Genomic DNA, 17,978 nt, shown 5'->3' with positions numbered 1-17,978 from the left:
TCAATCGTAACCTCCTCCAATCTGGCTGTGGAATGCCGTGCTGACACTCTTCTCATCGTCATCAAAACGTCGTCCATAGCCGCTACCGGGAACCATGCGTCCACTGCTTTCGACGTACTGCTTGAGGCGGTCGCTTTGACTATACGAGACAGGTCGCATGCCCGTGACAGCATCATGAAGTCCTGCTCCAAGACTGACGCCGCCTTGCCCTACTCCCTTGCCGCCAATCACACTTGAAGATGCGTCCGTATACTCGGAATTGGCCACGCTTTCGCCCGCAATGCTTTCAGTGGCACGGCCACGGCTCTTGCCTCCTCGGCCAGGAGCAGCTACACCTGGTAGACCAGGCCACTGGTCTGGTGTGAAGCTCGAGAACATGGGGGGGAAGGCGCTGTTGAGGGAAGCGCCGCCAAACGCAGAACCGTGAACAGAAGATACATCATCGGGGATGTACGACACCATGGAGCCCAAATCGAAGTCCCGACCCGAAGGAGGCGGGTTGAAACGTCCTCCGTTAGAGTAGCTCCCAGCTCCGAACTGCGGCTGCTGGTTCTTCTGGCGGAAACTAACTTTGGGGCGACTGAACTGAAGCAGACATGCCTGGAGGTTGGTCAAAGGGCCTTCGACGAAGCACTTGCGATCTTTGAAATGAACAAGCAAGTTGTGCCAGAGCTCGTGCTTGGACAGAACCTTGGGATTGCCAAGAATGACAAGACCGTATTTAGCTCGGGTCAAGGCCACGTTGAGACGGCGGGGGTCCGACAAGAAACCAATACCCTGGTTATCGTTGGATCGGACACATGAGAGGACAATAAAATCCTTCTCACGGCCCTGGAAAGCATCAACCGAAGCGACCTCTACCTCCTTGTAGTACTCCTTCTTATAAGTTCCCGAGTTTTGCATAGTAGTCACGATGTAGCTTCGTTGACCTTCGTATGGGGTAATGACACCAATATCAGCAGGCTTCACCCCGGCCTTGAAGAAGCGAGTGACTGCTTTCTCAACGTTGGATGCTTCCGTGCGGTTGAGATACGATGTTCCCGAGGCAGAAATTTCTTCGTGGCCCAAATTAGACCAGAACATCATGGGCATTTCACCGACTGGCCAAGGAAAGTCGACATCCTTGCGCAAGCGGTTTTCGTGGGTGACACCATTCTGCAGACTACCGTCGTAAAACATATTGGAGGGAAATTCAGAAAGGCAAGGGTGCATACGGTACTGGATATTCAGTCGGATCGGGGAAAGCTTCAGATTGACCAAGCGCTCAAAAAGTGACTGGTTAAGACCGGCCTTGGCAGCCTTCTTGTTCATGATGACAGGGCCGAGTTGCTTATGATCACCCACAAGGACAACTTGCTTGCATCCAAGAACAAGGGGGATCATGCACTCAGGCTCTGCTGATTGAGTTGACTCGTCGATCAGGACGTTTCTGAACTTCATCTTCGACAGGCGGGGATCACCGGCACCCACACAAGTGCAGCAAACAACGTCGGCATTGTTGAGAATGTCACGTTCGGCAATCTTGGTGAGTTGCTTGTACTTTTTCTCATCCTGACTTGAAAGCTCACCCAGCTCGTTCTTGAGCTGCGATAGCTTGACAAGCTCGCTGTTGTGCTCTGACATGCGGACCTGTTCATGGAGAGCCAAGAAACTGACAGATGATTCGACATCCTCACGAGATTTGGCTGTGAGGCGGACCACCTTGAGCCCAGTGCGGTGGACGCGTTCGCAAAGCTGATCCACAGCGACGTTGGAGGGTGCGCAGACTAGAACCTGGTTTCCACTCATCTTGGCTAGATGGTAGATAATGGTGGCAGAGGTTACAGTCTTACCGGTTCCGGGAGGTCCTTGGATCAAGCTAAGGGGCTTCTGCAGAACTGCTTTTATCGCGCCGACTTGGCTAGGGTTGAGATCAGGAAGACCAGGAGCAGACCACTTCTTAGGCAGGTTCGTCTTCATAACTTGTAGCTGAACCTCGTGACCCAGCAGAGTGTGGAAGATGTAACCAGATACACTCATGTCATCGACAGCGAAGGTTTTCATGGCCAGTTGCATACGGTCATAGGATGTCGCTTTCCAGACATAATCGGCCGAAAAGTTGTGAGACAGGTCGGTGGGAACGAGCTTCTCGTTTCCAGTCTTGCGCAACTCAAGCGTAACTTCGTCAGACTGGTTGTTCGGGATCTTAATAACATAGCCGACTCCTTCCCAAGGAGATCGTAGCTCGCCTTTGTATCGTAGGCGCATCTCGTCACCGACAGCAAGCTTTACGTCGCCGGACTCAATCTTGTGAAGATTGAAGCTCACAAGATGCTTGTTGTTCAGACCGTAGTCCCAACGAACCAAGAGTCCATCTTCAGATTGTGCTTCCTTCAATTTCTTGTCGTAGTCGGATTCCATCTTAACCAATGGACCGAAGATGTTCTGATAGTGGTAGGGATCATCGTAGTTCAATAGGACAGGCTGGGGATCGTCATCAATACTGGCTGCCTTTTCAAGGTCAACCACTGTCGCTTTGGGCTCAATCTTCCACATCTCCTCTAGTTTGGCAATCATGTTCGGTGTAAGGTGACGGGCTCTAAGTTGCTCGGAGTCTGATGGCGTCGCAACCAGCCATGGTAGAAAGGCTCGCTCTTCGATCAGTGGTTGCCATCGTGATGTATCCCAGTTCATGTCCTTGTTCGAGGTGTTGGCGGCACAAGGCTGTCGGCAGAGAAGGACAACAACAGTATCGGACTTTGCTGGGATGAAACCCAAAAGGAAAGCATTCTTTGTTCCACAATTGTAGCATTCCAAAACGGTATCGCCGAGGGTAGACTCTGGGTGAAGCTGAACTTCCTTGTGGCGAGCTCGAACGAGGTGGTTCACGATGTGGGTCGAAGTACCATTGCCTCTCGCACTGCAAAACCATTTATTGCATGTGAGACATTTAACGACACATCCTGGAGAGTGAATGCCGCAGTATCTAACCATATGTTAGCAAATGCCAAGGAACAAGGTGCCCAAGCAGTCAACCTACGCGCATGCGTGAGCCGGAAGCTCCTTCTCCTCTTCTTTGCCCTTGAGCTTGAGTCCGTTCAGTCCATCAACCGGAACGCTGTTTAGACTATCGTTATCGTCTTCCTCAAATACTTCAGTTTGGTTGTCGTCATCGTCAGCTCGGCGGCGGCCGTTTCGATCTCCGTATTTGGCATAGAGTAAGCTCTCGTCGGGGTCGATTGTAGAAAGATCATCGGCTCCTGCCTTGATAGCAGCAGCGGAATCGGATATCAGATGATTCCCAACATGGGTGAAGGCGCCCTCCATATTGGTGTTGTGTGGAGTTTGGTGGTGGCTCGTAGGGTTTTCCTGCAAGGAGACTTATCAACGTCTGAATCCCCGCGTTGAACAAGATAGGGCAGTGATGATGCAGTGGATTTGGGCAAGACCCGGACTGCTAAATGAAACCAAAAGCGAGTGCGACTCACCTACAGCTATTGTTCTTTCGAAGAGATCCGTCTGGGAGGCTTTTGGGGCGGCTCGGGTCGAATTGCGAAAGTGATTGGGAGTTGTAAGTCGCTGGTAAGGCTCACATCATCGCGGGAACAAATGCGCCGGAACAGAAGTAGGCCAGGCTGCGAGAAATACTCCCGTAGTCAAGCGGAATCAATGAGTAGCACAGAATATCACGGAAAGCACGTCACAGAATTTGGCTTCAGGAAATTGTGGCTTCTAGTGAACCAGGAATTATATCCAGGTGAGCAGCTGGACCCTCTTTGCTTGGTACAAGTGAGTGGGACATTTTGCGCCCACGTGATAGGCGGTTTTGTTATCGGATCCGTTCGATAAGGAACTTTTTCTATCCAGACTTTCGTAGTGGCGGCCAGGAAATTTCATATCGACGGCCAATCTTTGGAGAAGGGTCCTACTTTTACAAACAAGTTTATACTATCTTACACCATGATTGTAAGCTAAGCCGAGATTCTTTTCGATTCAAGCCATGAATACTGACATTGGTTATGCAGCGCAAACAAGCGCGCCAAAGGCGCGACTACCTATACCGACGAGCTCTTCTTCTGCGAGATGCCGAGATCAGTGAGAAGCGAGCCAAGCTGAGGTCGTCCCTCGCTTCTGGCAAGCCTTTGGATCCTACAATCGCCAACGATAAGTCTTTGCGCAAGGACTACCAGTACGACGAATCCCGACCTGACCTCACAACCAACGAAGAACTTGACCTCGACGACGAGTATGCCCAGCTTTCTGGAATTGTCGACCCGCGTGTGCTTGTGACGACCTCTCGAGATCCCTCCGCTAGACTAGCAGCTTTCGCTAAGGAGATCAGACTTCTTCTCCCCACAGCTGTTCGCCTTAACCGTGGAAACCTCATCCTGCCTGACCTGGTGCGCTCTGCCCAGTCAGCCGGCCTCTCCGACGTTATTCTGCTTCATGAGCATCGAGGTACACCAACCGCTTTGACATTATCCCACTTTCCTCATGGCCCAACGGTTTCCTTCTCTTTGCACAACGTCGTGCTCCGTCACGATATTCCTGGAAGCGTGCGCGGAACAGTGAGCGAGTCCTATCCCCATCTCATTTTCGACGGCTTTACTAGTCGTCTAGGTGAGCGCATAGTCAAGATCTTGAAGCACGTCTTTCCTCCTAGAGAAGCCATCACGAGCAAGAACAAAGTTGGCAACCGAGTCGTTACTTTCAAGAACATCGAGGATAGCATTGAAGTCAGACACCACGTTTTCGTGAGGACAGGATATGACAGTGTCGAATTGGCCGAGGTCGGCCCAAGAATGACGATGCGACCATTCGAAATCCGAAGTGGCACCCTCGAAAATAAGGACGGCGACGTCGAGTGGCATCTCACGCAATATACACGAACCGCCAAGAAGAAGAACTATCTGTAAGATCATTACGGGCGGCGAACCAGATATCCAACTTTCCATACAACTGTTCTTGGTACCTGGACCACAGAGCTTGAGATTGGTCACACGTTGATGTGACAACTTTGATTCCATGTTCTCTTCAACTTCTTGGGCAAGTTAGCACACCGTGGTCATGGTCACAATACACGGTGATGCAAAATAGAACTTGAACGGAACACCGGCGTTTGGAGTTTCAATGCAAAATATCAAACTAGGTGGCGACGGCTTTTAAACAACTAGTGATGATTTTATGGTCGAAGGATTGAATAAACTCCCAAAGTGGACGATGGTCATTGGCTGGTGTTGGCCAACATCAGCGCTTGAATAAGATGAGCAGCAAAGAGGATTCATGCAGACACGAGCATCGACATGGCTTTGTCAGACTGTCTCTAGAGGGCACTTGAGAACCCAAAAGCTTTTGTTTCATCTGGATAACCATAACGCTGGTCCTCGAGTTGTGACCATAGTCTACCCAAGTCATATTAAATGTTAATTCAAACCATTAAAACCAAACAAACCCCTGTCTTGGCAGTTTTTGAATAGAACCCTTAACCGCTCAGCCACAAGGACATGTCTGCATGTCCGGCGGACAAGAAGCTAAACTAGGACTGGCACATGTCAGTATGTATTCTTGTCGATCTGGTCTTAAATCCACGTCTTGACCTTACTAAAATGCTCAGCCTGCATGGCAAGGAAGGGGCTATGGAGCTCCGCAATCGCTGTCAGACGGGTTACATTGGATGAGCGATTGAAAAAGCCCTTGACCAGGGTTACTTTTGAAGACTGACCCTGTTCGCTCTCCAGTATTCCTGTACTGCACATTCGCGTCTAGTGTTTACAGTAACCCGCCACTTGCGTAGGCAGTGCTCCGAAATTGCCGGGGTAAGGTAGACTAAACGATTGGAAAACCTCGTACATAAGCTGCGCATATTCTCACGCAATCAGAAATTGGCTCTGGATAATTTTAGGTCTTCTCTTCCATCCTTTTCCTCTCCCCCCAAAGAATCGTCGTCAAACCGTCTTAATTGCCGATCTTAATAAGCGAGTGTTTTGTTTCCTTCTCCTTGTTTTGCTTCTATCCCTGCCTGCTCAGCCGACGAAGATCAAGCTTTTTCCCGATCCAAGAACCTAGCTTCCCTACGTCACGCTACAGCGGTTGTTTCCAGAGTTCTTCCACTGAAGGACCCGTGCACCTTCCACTAAAAGTCAAGGGTGAAGACGCCACTGGGCACTGGCGCCGATTGGATACCTGGACATCATCCAATTCCGACCCATACATATTGGTCCTAGCCAAGACAATCAAAGCTCAGTCGGGTAGCTTCATCTCGTCACTTTTGCCGGTCAGCCTTTTATTAGTCGTTTTTGCTTCTGCCATCATCACATCATTCCCCCGCCATTGCTATATCCTCCGAGCATAACTGTTCATCATGTCCTACGATCAGTACAACCAGAACCCTTACCAGCAGGGACCGGCTCAGGAAAGCTCCCATGGTTACAGCCAGGTACGCGCGTTCCTTGACACTTGAAAAACTGACCACAGTCGTGCTGACTCGGATGCTGCGATTCAGACCAATCCATATGCGCAAGATGCGCCAGCCCATGGCAACAATCAATATGAGATGCAAGATTACTCGCAACAAGCTCCTGCTGCTGGCTCGAGTCTTTCACAACAGGAATTCCTGAACCGCGTGCAGAGGCTTCGCGATGAGATTAAGGGTCTGACCACCGACATCGATCACATTGGTGTGCTCCATTCGCGAACTCTCGGCAGCACTGATGGGTCCGCAAACCACGAGCTCGAGCAGTATGTCTCTCAGACTCAGATTCGCAACACTGCCATCAAGGATGGGATCAAGGGACTAGAGCGCGACCTTGCAAAGACCAATGACAGCTCTCGCACCACTAAGAACACCCAGTTGCAATCTCTCAGGACCTTCTTCAAGTCCGAGCTCGATAAGTACCAGAGCGTCGAGCGCGATTATCAGCAACGATACCGTGATCAGATTGCTCGTCAGTACCGTATCGTCAACCCCGATGCATCCGAGGAAGAGGTTCAAGAAGCCGCCAATGCCGATTGGGGTAACGAGGGTGTCTTCCAAACTGCTGTAAGTAATCTCGACAAACAAGGCTGAAATATTCCACCTGGGCATCATCACTGACATATAATTTCTCGCAGCTGCGAACGAACCGCACCGGACATGCCAGCTCTGTGCTTGGTAACGTTCGCGCCCGTCACAGCGAGCTCCAGCGCATCGAGCAGACTCTATCCGAGCTTGCCATCCTCTACCAGGAGCTTGCCACTATTGTTGAGCAGCAGGAGCCCGTTGTTCAGGCCGCTGAAACAAATGCGATGAACACTAACGAGCACATGATTAAAGGTAACGAGCAAGTTGAAGTTGCCAAGAAGCACGCCCAGAACCGTCGCAAGCTCAAGTGGTGGTGCGCCCTCGTCGTCCTACTTATTATCATCGCCATTGCTGTCGGCGTTGGTGTCGGTGTCAGTGTAGCCAACAACAACAAGTAGAAGACCAGGCCGTTGTCTTCGACGCTTCTCATTTTTTTTTTCGAGCTACGATCCCGATGTTATGCTTGTTACGTGTTTTTGATCATAGATATCTCGACGACGTTTGGGCCTTGTTTTCTCTTTTCGCTCGCAAAATCAGCGTATACGACATCTCTTTTTGCCGTATACCGCATCCCGTACTTAATTTCTATTCTCTCCTCGAAGCGCCCAAGCGCTGAGGCTCTCATTCTGGCAGGCGCGTGGAGGAAACGGTTGGGGCTTTGGCCACCAGACCCGTGTGTTGTTAATGGGGTTTTATAGCTGTTTCTCGGGGTGGTTATTATCTTGGTCATTTTTTGGCCTAGGTGTGTTTACTTATCTTTACTTGTCTTGTAGGGTCAACTACCTACCAACTCTGCGCAATGCAGTAAGAGGCAGGCGAACCCATGGGAGGAGCATTGTATGTATTTATGTGGAAACATGATCCAGAAAAGGTTCTGGGATACATGAATAAGTGAAGAGATTCTACAAGATTTGATACCAGGCCTTTTTCATGAGTCTGGTTGGAGCATAAGTTGTTTGAGCACATGGCAGTTTACAGATTGACGAAGAAACGACTTGATTTCTTGTTTCCTCCGATACACCATATATTTCCAAGCCTGTTGAGTACCTGCCCTGCGCCCATCCTCGCAGATCCCCAATATGCCTAACAAAGAGATGAGAGAAGTGCTATTATATACAGGTACAGTAGGGTTCAGATGTGTGCATTATAGTTCCCAGCTGCAAAGCATTGCATTGGACTTCACTTGTTGTTGAGGCGAGACGGCTTCGAGGGTGGTGTGATCGTGTCCCGCATCCCATCCTAATTCAACGCCTTCCTTTTTCTCTTCTGCTCCAAATTCGTACACTTTACACGCCATTCTGGCCGTTGATCTTTTGTCTCATACGCATTTATTGAGGTCCCATGCGGAGGCCTCCAGGTCCGGCACCGCCTGCCAACTTTGCTGCCAGCTTGGGGTACTTCTCCGTAACTTGGACTTGTGTTCGGGTGGCCTCAGCATAAGACAAGGCATTCACGATCTCGCCTTCGGTTCGGGCAAGCTCAGCGGCACGCTCGAAGTACTTGAGGGCAGCAGGAACGTTGTTCTGCTGGAGGAGGAGCTGAGCCATGGTAGCAACGGCGATATCGCATTCGGGGTCGACTATTCAACAGTCAGTATCTGTTCGCACTGGTTTAGCTTTGACATCACTCACTAATAAGAGCCTTCTTGCAGAGAGCCTCGGCCTCCTTGAAATCTTGCTTCCACTGGAAGAGAGCCAAGGCCTTGTTGATGAGGGGCAGGACATTCATAGACATGGGCTTGGTTTGCTTCTCCATCTCCATGGCGGTATCGAATTTCTCGACGGCTTCGGAGAAGTTACCCTGGTCAAGGAGCAGCTCTCCGTAGTAGTTGTAAACATCGGGCACCTTGGGGAAGTTCTTAATGCATCGTCGGAAAGTAGCCATTGACGAAGCGATCGAGCCCATCTTGTACTGGGTGACACCGAGTTGGATGTGAGAGAAGATAAAGTCCTTATCGAGATCGATCGACTTCTGGTAGTCCTTCTGAGCATCGGCGAGGTCGCCCTTGATGAAATGGGCCTGGGCACGGTGGTAGTAAACATCAGGGTCGTTCTTGTCCTGCTCGAGGGCCTTGGCGAACTCGGCCTCGGCCTTTTCAGGCTCACCAAGCTCCAGGCTGATGCTGGCGCGCTTGATGTAACTTTGCGTCATCGAGGGGTCAAGCTCGATGCTCTTGTCGAAGTCTTGTGTAGCCTCGGCGTGGTTACCGAGCAAAGTGCGGAAAGTACCTCTCATGTTATAAGCAAGTGCCTCGTACTCACCCAGGTCACCGAGCTCCAGGGCCTTTTCGAAAGCTTGTCGGGCCTCCTCGTATCCGTCGCCAGTCTTCTTCTCCAAAGCTTGGAGACCAATTTGCACCTGTCCCTTGCCAGTATCAGGGTCCAGCTCTTCTGAGTCCTCGAGGCCTTCGGGGCGAGGCTTGGGGCGGAAGCTCTGAAGATAGTTTCCAACGAAGATGGGGCTGGGCAGCTTGGGTGGTCTGGAGGCCATCATCTCCTTGGCCTTTTGCTCGGCAAAAGTCTTGAGGAGGCGCTCGACAGCCTGGGCGGTGGACTCGCTCTTGAAGTTATCGATGATACATGAAGCTGTAAAATCGAGGAGAGCCTCGGAGTACTTCTTCTGGTGCTCATACGCAGTAGCGCGGCGGTTGATGGCCTTGACATAATCAGGGTCCATGTTGATGGCGGCGGTAGTATCCTCGATCACCTGATCCCATTCGCTCATGGCACTGTGGCAGGCGGCTCGGTTGGAGTAGAAGACAGGGTCGGCCTTGCAGAGGATGGCCTTGGAGTAAAGTTCGATAGCTTTGTTATACGACTTGTCGCCGTAGGCTTTGTTGCCAGCCTGCTTCAACTTGGCGGCGTAATCTTCACGCTGGTCTTGAGTAAGGCTGGAAACTGACTCCTCGTCGACGTCGGGCAGCTCCGGCTCAATCTCAACAGAAGTAGGCTTGGATTGGGAGGGGCCGGTTGAGGGTGCTTCCTTGTCAGCTTTGCGATCGGCTTCCTTTCGCTTTCTCCTCTCCTTCTTGCTAATCTTTGGTGTTGTGTCCTTGGCGCTCTATAGATTTGGGTGAAAGAGTTAGCCAATAGTTACGGAAGTTTGTGGTTCAGCATTGAACCGCATCGTAGGCGACAATATCAAGAACGGCGTCATCAAGTGGGCGGAGGAGGGACATACGTTGTCATTGAGATAGTAAATCACACCGGCACCCGTAACAGCAATGCCGACACCAGCAATGGTGTAGACGACAGTCTTGTTCTCTGACGCCCAGTGTGTTAACCGCTCCCAGAGACCAGAAGAAGGGTCGACGGGGACGAGAGTTGGCTGGCCCGGAGCCATTGACGGAGTTGGACCTGACATTGCAAAGCCTATGAATTAATAAAGAGGATCGGCGAGAGGGTGAGGGAGGAAGCGAAGCCGTCGATGCGGGATTGAAGGAGCTTAGAGAGAGGAGCCGATGATGTAGAGGCGCAGTATCAATCAAGCAAAACCAAAAATCAGTGCAGTGTAGTGGTGTAATGGTAGGTGGTAGGTTAGTGGTAGCTTCGGCGGCGGGCTGGGCGGGCTGGCTCAACCTTGGTCCCGTCGCAAGAAAAAGCTGAACGGGATGGCTGTGGTTCGAATTTTGGCGCGCCAGTGGTGGGGGTTTCGCGGGCCGGGTCCACTGAAAGTTTTTCCGATCAGTACCACCTGCAACTTTTAGTTCAGCAGTCTACGTAACTGCATACAGTACCTGGGCAGGTTAGCAGTCTATAATGTGTGTGTGAACTGAACTGGTTTCAACACGATGTTCGCAGTGACGCTATGGATTTGATCCTCCCCATCCATGTCACTGCCCGTTGGATCTGGCCTCGTTCGGTATGGTCTAATGATCGGTAACTAAAGGTTCCATGGGTCTGCAGATGACGTCTATGCCTGAGGCACTCGGACGGAGGGGTCAGTATGGAAATCAGATTAACCATCCATTAATAATTAGGCCTCTCTACTCCATAGTAGGTAGGCCTGCTTCTTTATCACAGTGCACCTCATCCATATCCAATTGCTCAACTGCCTACGTACTGCCTATCCACCCATGCATACATGGCAAAGAACGGGAGCATGCGAGGGGTTTATGATCCTTGATGCTCGCTTCAACTGCTTTGGTCTCTTTGCGGCCCCTGTCACTCATGTTTAGCGGTCTGATAATTTCTGCGAATAATAAGGTGATATGCAGCGGGGGCTTCTATCGTGATTCGGCACTCTCCTACAAATATATGTATGCACATGTGTATGTGCGTATGGATATTATACCAGATCGATCTAGAAACTCCATTCATGATGGAAATTATGGGGAGACGCAGCAAGCGAATGCGTGTTTAGGCATGAATACATTACACGCTGTACCTGTGCATATATGCAATCTGCTCGAAGGAGCGTTCCCTTTGATCTCTTGAGGGTCCATGCAAGACTTGAACTTGGCAGATACACATCGGCGGCATATGTCAGTCAGTCACTTTACTCTCCAAAGCCAACATGGCATCTCAACTACAAGAAACTACAGAGAGCACTCGATATATTTCAACTTCACTCGTCTTTGGGTAAGCGAATGACTAATTGTACCCCATTAAGGAGAATTATCCCGTGACCCCATTCTTTCCTCTTCTTCTTCTTCTTCCAACACACTCTCTAAGCCAAGCTAAAAGTGAGTTATTCGGCTGACCGTGAAACCTAAACTGCAAAAAATGTGTGACGATTTCTCTCTGTTTACTTCCATGAGGTACGACCCGAGACTTGAGCATATAAAAAGCAGCGGGCTCGGTGATGCAAGCTGGAACTTTGAGAACGATTCTCCTTTGTATATGCTCGACTTCCACCGCGACCGACTTCTCAGAGCAGCGACACATTGGAAATGGCAACCCGCAATCGATAGATTATCGGGTGATAATGGTCTCTCCTCTCTAGCCCAACTTGTTTTAGACAATGTTGAAACATCTCAGCAAACACCGTTGAAAATAAAGTTGGTCGTGTCTCGACAGGGCGATATCAAGGTTGAGCAACTCAAGATACCCGAAATACCCTTGCAGAATCTATTTCCAGCTCGACTTCCGCCCCCTTCCCGTGCTTTACTTGACGACGAACCCGGCAAGGCCACGGTTTTTAGCCTTCTGGTCGATCGGCCTGCGACCACAAGGTCCGAGTATACCCACTTCAAAACCACAAAGAGAGAGATATACGACACTGCCCGACAACGTGCTGGTATAACATACGCGGATCCTGCAGAAGTCTTGGTCATCGACCAAGATGATGGATCTATTATGGAAGGCACATTTACCACGCCTTATTTCTGGAGGAACGGACAATGGATCACACCACCGGTTGCAACCCATTTCAGCTGGAACGAAGGTAGTGGTGGTCAGGATGGGACTTCCAGGCGCTGGGCATTGGAAAGGTATGTTTAATTGTTGATTGATGGCCAACAAAAGACTAATTATTAATTCAAAACTAGGGGGCTTGCTTTTGAGGAAACGATCAATGTCAAAACTCTGGTTCACGGCGAGGAGTGTTGGGTCAGCAATGGTGTCAGGGGCTTTATTGCAGCAACTGTCCATCTTCAATGATTGACTAATACATATGCAGGCAAAAGAATGAAGTCATGGCTGTCCCAATATGTTACTCAACATCTCATGTTGAGTGATATATTTGGACCATCATTCACTTAAAAGCAGTCCGGGCTGGTATCGTTCTTCTTTTGGGTTGTATAACCTCGTGGATTCTGCCTCGATGCATGGGTGAACCAAATTCCTGATTGGTATCGAGGGTTATATAATCTATTTCCATATCTAGAGTGTTTACTGTAGACGTGTTGAATCACTTGTAAACTTGGAGTGTCTATCGGGAGTGGCTAATAGCACCGTCATATAATTATGGCAACACAAGACAAGGAACCGACAGCTCGGAATAGGGTAGCCACAATGGAACTTATATCTCTATCTTGTTTGCGGTACGTTGATAACACGAGTACCACAAGCACTGCACCCTTCAAATACTTAATACTAAAAACAGGCACGTTGTCACGACGGCACATGGTGGCTTGTCACAATAACATAAGATGCCTTGTCCAGGTGTGATAATCATATCTTCAATCCTTTATTTGACATTACCATGACCACCTAACCAATCTGTGACCTTTCCATTTCTGATGAGTGCCTCATGTTAATTATCTAATTTACGCGGAAAATAATATTGAATTTTATTGCAAATGGTATGATGGTCAGAGTTGCCAGGTTAACGCAGAGGTGTAGGGTAACACGCTGTGGCCAGTTGCACTTGACAAACACGCGTTTCCCAAAAATTTCAACACCATGATTTCACGAATACGAATTGACAGAAAGGCTCTAGGAACAAGAATTTTAGAACAAACTATCTTCAGTATCCATCTCAGTCATGACTTTTGAGACACAGGAGGAAGCGGTTGCTACAGGGCGTCGCCTTATGGTGGATAGGCCGCGTAGATTGAATCACATGATCTGTCGCGTCGCGATCACAATCATATAAGTCTTAGAGTATAAAAACAAGTAGTCTAAGAAGCCTAGTCTAAGTACCATAAGTCGCCCTAATAATTTTGTCTCCTATGCTCCCAGCCGTCAATTCTTCGTCCTGCACCGCCCCCAGAGTAATGACCTTCAGATGACTGAGACACAGGAGGCAGCGATTGCCGAAGGGCGCCGACTATACGGTGCCCAACAATTCAAGCCTGCTCTTAAGCAGTTTACCATAGTATGTATCAAGCACGCAGACTTGGAACCAGGCCGACTGACTGACTGCTTACATCCAAAAGGCGATGCAGCTATGTGCGTGCAATCGGCAAGGCAAACGCCCACGCTGCAGCTGCAAGAACTTCGAAAAAGTGGCATCAGAAGGTGGCTCAATCTTCAATGAGGCTATGTATACTTGCGAGTGCACAGTTCGCACGACATTCAACAAATGCGATAACATGCTGCATATACAAGCCCTCGACTATCGTGCTGCAACATTTGAAGATATCAAGGAGCTTGAGCGGGCCCAAAAGGATGCCGAATGGATGCTAGAGCTTGCTCCAAGACTACCAGATGTAAGAGATCTTTTACCTCATAAACTGCACTATGCTTATCATAACAGGGTTACTTGCGGCTTGGTAAGATATTGCGTCTCCAGAAAAAGTACGAGTTTGCCTGGAAAGTGTACAATGCAGGAATAGAGACGGGGAACAACAACCATCAAGCCGAATTGCCCAAGTTCAAGGTAGGCAACCTTTCCTTTGAAGCCGAGAGAAAGTGCGATCGTACTGAACTGTGCCTAGAAACTCCAAACCGCCAGACAACCGTTGCATATTCGGTTTTATCGTCGAGACCCATTGAAGAACCCCCCAGAGATTATCCAGCGCATATTCAGTTACCTTGATTTCGCCACTCTTGTGCGATGTACCGGTGTATCCAAAGGATGGAGGCGGTATCTCTCCGGTCACGGCAATGAGAGACTTTGGCGTACTCTTATGTTCACTAAAAAAATCCCGATTAACCGTCCTCCTGGCATCAAGTCGATCAAGAAATTGATTTCTTATTCGGGCAAGGATGTCCGTCAGATCATCATCGATGATGCCTCACGCTTTAGACTCACTCAACAAAAGCTTCTTATTATCTTACAGGGATCAAAGAACCTTGAGCGCCTTGAACTCAAGGGCAGTGTCGACGAAGACCTGACGATCCCGGACACAAAGGGCATCCTGAAGAAGTTGAACCATATCACTCTTCAGGAAATTCTGATCCAAAAACCCAAAATCTTGAGTCCACTCCTGCAACATGCCAGCGATAGTCTACAGAGCTTGTATATCAACGGCTTGCCACAGTCTGGCTTATACAATGATCTCCAGTTCCCCAATTTACCCAGCCTAAAGTACTTGCGCATTGAGGAGTCTTCCAAATCGAGCCCCTTCCGACTAAGCACAGTAAGTTTGAATTGACGACAACTAGTATTCGTGCCTAATTTAATACAGTGGCGGATAGCTCAAAAGACACCATGCCTGCAGCAACTCTATCTGCGGGACGTGCAACTCTCGATGGAGATTCCCACAGATACGGAACTTGATGACTACTGGCCAAGATTGAGAGCAATTACACTACACGGGCCTGATACTTCTGATGCGAATACTGTGCAAGCCGTTCGGCAGCTTACCTCGCAGCGAGGTAGGCATATACTACAATACATGGACTTCGACTTTCGATGGAGGGTCGATCGCGAGGGCCCGCTTGGTCTCATGGTCCTTTTGGAGACACTGAACCAAGAACAGGGAATGCTTGCAACAGACGGGTTCAATAAGAACTGCCAGTATACAGACCTGCGCTCCCTACGTCTTCGCCAAGCCATTATACCTCCTCTGAAGCTTGGAAAGGTGCTTGGTGACACTCTCGCAGCCCAGAAGCTCCACACCTTGGACATTGCCTTTCCTCTCGACCATCAAGGTGCCCCTGAAGGGTCTGCCAGCACTCAACACATTCAAGATCACTCGTGGCTTCTCGGAGACCATGGTATCAGATGCATTGGCCTCTCAGAGTTCAGATTCCGTGCGTACCCTAGGACCGATGACGAGATGTATCTGCCGGGTTTTCTAGCCAGCTTCCCTAACCTTGAGGTCCTCGAGATCAATTCATCGCATTACGACCAGCGCGAATTCTGCACCATGGTTGATGCTGTCCTCAAGGTTACCCACCTGCAGAAAATATACCAAAAGACTGTTCTGGGCGACTGGGGAGATAAACTCCGTGAGGCAACGAGGAAAAAAGGAGTCGAACTGATCTGGGGAGACAGACCCCGAGAGTGGCCGCTTACGCTGGGGGAGCCGAAGGCACTATCGTCTTTAAAGCTGTAATAAATACCAAATACTATCTAATAGGCAGCAGAAAAGTTGACCTCCTAAGTCTTAGGTTACAAAAATAAATAGCCTAAAGAGCATAGTCTAAGTAGCATAAGTTAATCTACTAATTTCGTCTCTTATGCTTCCAGCGGCCAACTTTTTCTGATACCCTGAGCAAATACTCTAAGACTTAAGAGGTCAACTTTTCTGCTACCCAAGTCTGGGTATACTGACGCTGACAACCCCCCCCCTTTAACAGTCCAGGTCTTTATGATAAGCGGATTCGTACCCGTCTAGGCTCTTCCGACCTTGAAAGATAGGACCTGTGAATGTTTTGTTAGTAAAGAAATTGTAAAGAGGGAGTTCGTGACTAACATCATTTTTGCCTACAGCAACAGTATCGTCTTCAGATACTCGGATATTTCCAGCACCTTCGACAAAGGCAATAGGTGCATCACCCATAACTTTTCGGACCACATCTCCAACCGTGCTCCCTTTCTTCACAAGAACGCAATCTCGGAAGACAAACTTGGACTCTGAGGCGCCAGAGCTGAAGGTGGACGTGTTTCGGACAGGGAATATAGGGACAAGGCCAAGCAGGTCGGCGGCTTTTGACAGCACTTGTACAACGCCTGTAGATCCAAAGCGATATAGTACCATGTCCTTGAGGTTTTCAATTCGGGTGCGGTTCTTCTCGTCGAGGTCTTTGAGGCCGCCCCCGGTAGGATCGCCCTGCTCTATCAAATCCTCCTTCGTGTCGACGAATTCGCTGCCTTCAACATACTTGACGTAACCCTGCTTGGCCATCTTTCGCAAGAAGATTTCCGAGATTGCCGAGCATAGTACAATGGTGTTTGGATCCTGCTGCTTGGCGATCTTGGCGATGTTCTTGTCGGCATCCGGATGATCGATCTTGTTGAGAGCGATAACTGTAGGAAACTTCTCGTCGATAAAGGCATTGACAACCATCTCGACGGTCTCGTTCGACCAATCCTCGAGAGGTTCCTTGAGCCCACAACGGTCCAAAGCACGGTTCACAGTAGTTGATGTTGATCCGTAACCAGAGAACTGTCCTTGCAAAGTTTCTGTGGCTGTCGCCTTGATGGCTTGGTGTCTTCTTCGGATAGACCCCCATTTTTGCATGAGATTGCCGAGAACCCAAGCTACAATCTCGCTGCGCAGCCATGCAATATCCACGGAGGGGTCATAGCCTCTTGTCTCCTTACCTTCCGCATCAACGGTACCGGAAACATCGACAACGTGGATAAGGGCATCTGCGTGGCGCAAGTCATCAAGGAACTTGTTACCCAAACCACGACCTTCGTGAGCACCAGGAACGAGACCAGCAACGTCAAGAAGCTCGATAGGCACAGAACGGCGACCCTCCACGCAGGCACCATAGTTAGGTCTGCACCTGTCTGATACATTGAAACGGGTGCAAGCACACTCGATCTGAAGATAGCCAATAGCTCGCTGAGGATCAATCGTGGTGAATCTGAATGTACATGTCAGCTCTCACGACAGATACCAGCTTACAGAAGCGCATATAGTTAAGCATGGAGGAAACTAAGAACAAGGGCGAAGCATACGGGAAGTTGCCTATGTAACTTGCGATCAGCGCCAAGTTGCGGCAGCTTTGGCCAGGGTCTTTCTACCAACCAACTTTGGATGTGGCGTCCGTCAAGCTGTTGAGCGTAGAGCTCTTACCAGCCGAGGGCTTTCCGACGAGGCCAATAAGGGGATCTCGAGGCATGATGGAGATGTGCTGGTGTGCTAATCAAGGGTTTGATATGAGGCTCAAGTAACGATTGAGCAGCTAAATCGAGCCTTGATGTGTAAGACCAGGGTTTTGATTCCACAATGAGAGTCGACGGCGATGCCAAGAACAGAACAATAATGGTTCTGCTAGCGTTTGGCGACTTTATATATGCCAGCGTATGTCGTATTTCCCCCCGGTTTCGTGGGAATAAACGGCGTAAAGCTTGATATAGTATGTGAAGAGATAAATCTACGTGACCCCATAGCATCGAATCGAAGCCTCAGCGTAAAATTGGTTCTCGGCCTAAA

The 17,978-nt window shown here is 49.5% G+C and overlaps 7 protein-coding genes across 7 annotated transcripts; 4 read left to right on the top strand and 3 right to left on the bottom strand.

The window, feature by feature from the left end:
- FGSG_09930 (ATP-dependent helicase NAM7) lies at window positions 1-3,306 on the bottom strand (the record flags this gene model as incomplete). Its single annotated transcript, XM_011320535.1, has 2 exons — window positions 1-2,965; window positions 3,020-3,306. The coding sequence occupies 2 exons, from the start codon at window positions 3,304-3,306 to the stop codon at window positions 1-3; spliced, it is 3,252 nt and encodes a 1,083-aa protein (XP_011318837.1).
- A 633-nt stretch (window positions 3,307-3,939) lies between these two features.
- FGSG_09929 (U3 small nucleolar ribonucleoprotein IMP4) lies at window positions 3,940-4,895 on the top strand (the record flags this gene model as incomplete). Its single annotated transcript, XM_011320534.1, has 2 exons — window positions 3,940-3,945; window positions 4,005-4,895. 2 exons carry the CDS (start codon window positions 3,940-3,942, stop codon window positions 4,893-4,895), a joined length of 897 nt encoding a protein of 298 aa, XP_011318836.1.
- Window positions 4,896-6,252: 1,357 nt separating this feature from the next.
- Window positions 6,253-7,947, top strand: FGSG_09928 (uncharacterized protein). The gene is made up of 3 exons (XM_011320533.1): window positions 6,253-6,415; window positions 6,482-7,018; window positions 7,090-7,947. The coding sequence occupies exons 1-3, from the start codon at window positions 6,341-6,343 to the stop codon at window positions 7,435-7,437; spliced, it is 960 nt and encodes a 319-aa protein (XP_011318835.1). The 5' UTR covers window positions 6,253-6,340; the 3' UTR covers window positions 7,438-7,947.
- A 76-nt stretch (window positions 7,948-8,023) lies between these two features.
- Window positions 8,024-10,530, bottom strand: FGSG_09927 (import receptor). The gene is made up of 3 exons (XM_011320532.1): window positions 10,220-10,530; window positions 8,671-10,099; window positions 8,024-8,618 (listed from the first exon to the last, which is right to left on the bottom strand). The coding sequence occupies exons 1-3, from the start codon at window positions 10,400-10,402 to the stop codon at window positions 8,368-8,370; spliced, it is 1,863 nt and encodes a 620-aa protein (XP_011318834.1). The 5' UTR covers window positions 10,403-10,530; the 3' UTR covers window positions 8,024-8,367.
- A 1,181-nt stretch (window positions 10,531-11,711) lies between these two features.
- FGSG_09926 (uncharacterized protein) lies at window positions 11,712-12,652 on the top strand. Its single transcript, XM_011320531.1, has 2 exons — window positions 11,712-12,470; window positions 12,528-12,652. The coding sequence occupies exons 1-2, from the start codon at window positions 11,764-11,766 to the stop codon at window positions 12,637-12,639; spliced, it is 819 nt and encodes a 272-aa protein (XP_011318833.1). The 5' UTR covers window positions 11,712-11,763; the 3' UTR covers window positions 12,640-12,652.
- Window positions 12,653-13,708: 1,056 nt separating this feature from the next.
- Window positions 13,709-15,020, top strand: FGSG_09925 (uncharacterized protein; the record flags this gene model as incomplete). The annotated part of the gene is made up of 4 exons (XM_011320530.1): window positions 13,709-13,798; window positions 13,869-14,132; window positions 14,180-14,302; window positions 14,361-15,020. The coding sequence occupies 4 exons, from the start codon at window positions 13,709-13,711 to the stop codon at window positions 15,018-15,020; spliced, it is 1,137 nt and encodes a 378-aa protein (XP_011318832.1).
- A 1,114-nt stretch (window positions 15,021-16,134) lies between these two features.
- FGSG_09924 (uncharacterized protein) lies at window positions 16,135-17,664 on the bottom strand (the record flags this gene model as incomplete). Its single annotated transcript, XM_011320529.1, has 4 exons — window positions 16,135-16,234; window positions 16,287-17,406; window positions 17,501-17,562; window positions 17,638-17,664. The coding sequence occupies 4 exons, from the start codon at window positions 17,662-17,664 to the stop codon at window positions 16,205-16,207; spliced, it is 1,239 nt and encodes a 412-aa protein (XP_011318831.1). The 3' UTR covers window positions 16,135-16,204.
- Between the last annotated feature and the right edge of the window lie 314 nt (window positions 17,665-17,978).

Source organism: Fusarium graminearum, chromosome 1 (assembly GCF_000240135.3).
Source record: "Fusarium graminearum PH-1 chromosome 1, whole genome shotgun sequence".
Taxonomy (NCBI): domain Eukaryota; kingdom Fungi; phylum Ascomycota; class Sordariomycetes; order Hypocreales; family Nectriaceae; genus Fusarium; species Fusarium graminearum.
Note: the sequence above shows the minus strand (reverse complement) of the source record. Positions and strands in the feature narration are given on the sequence as shown.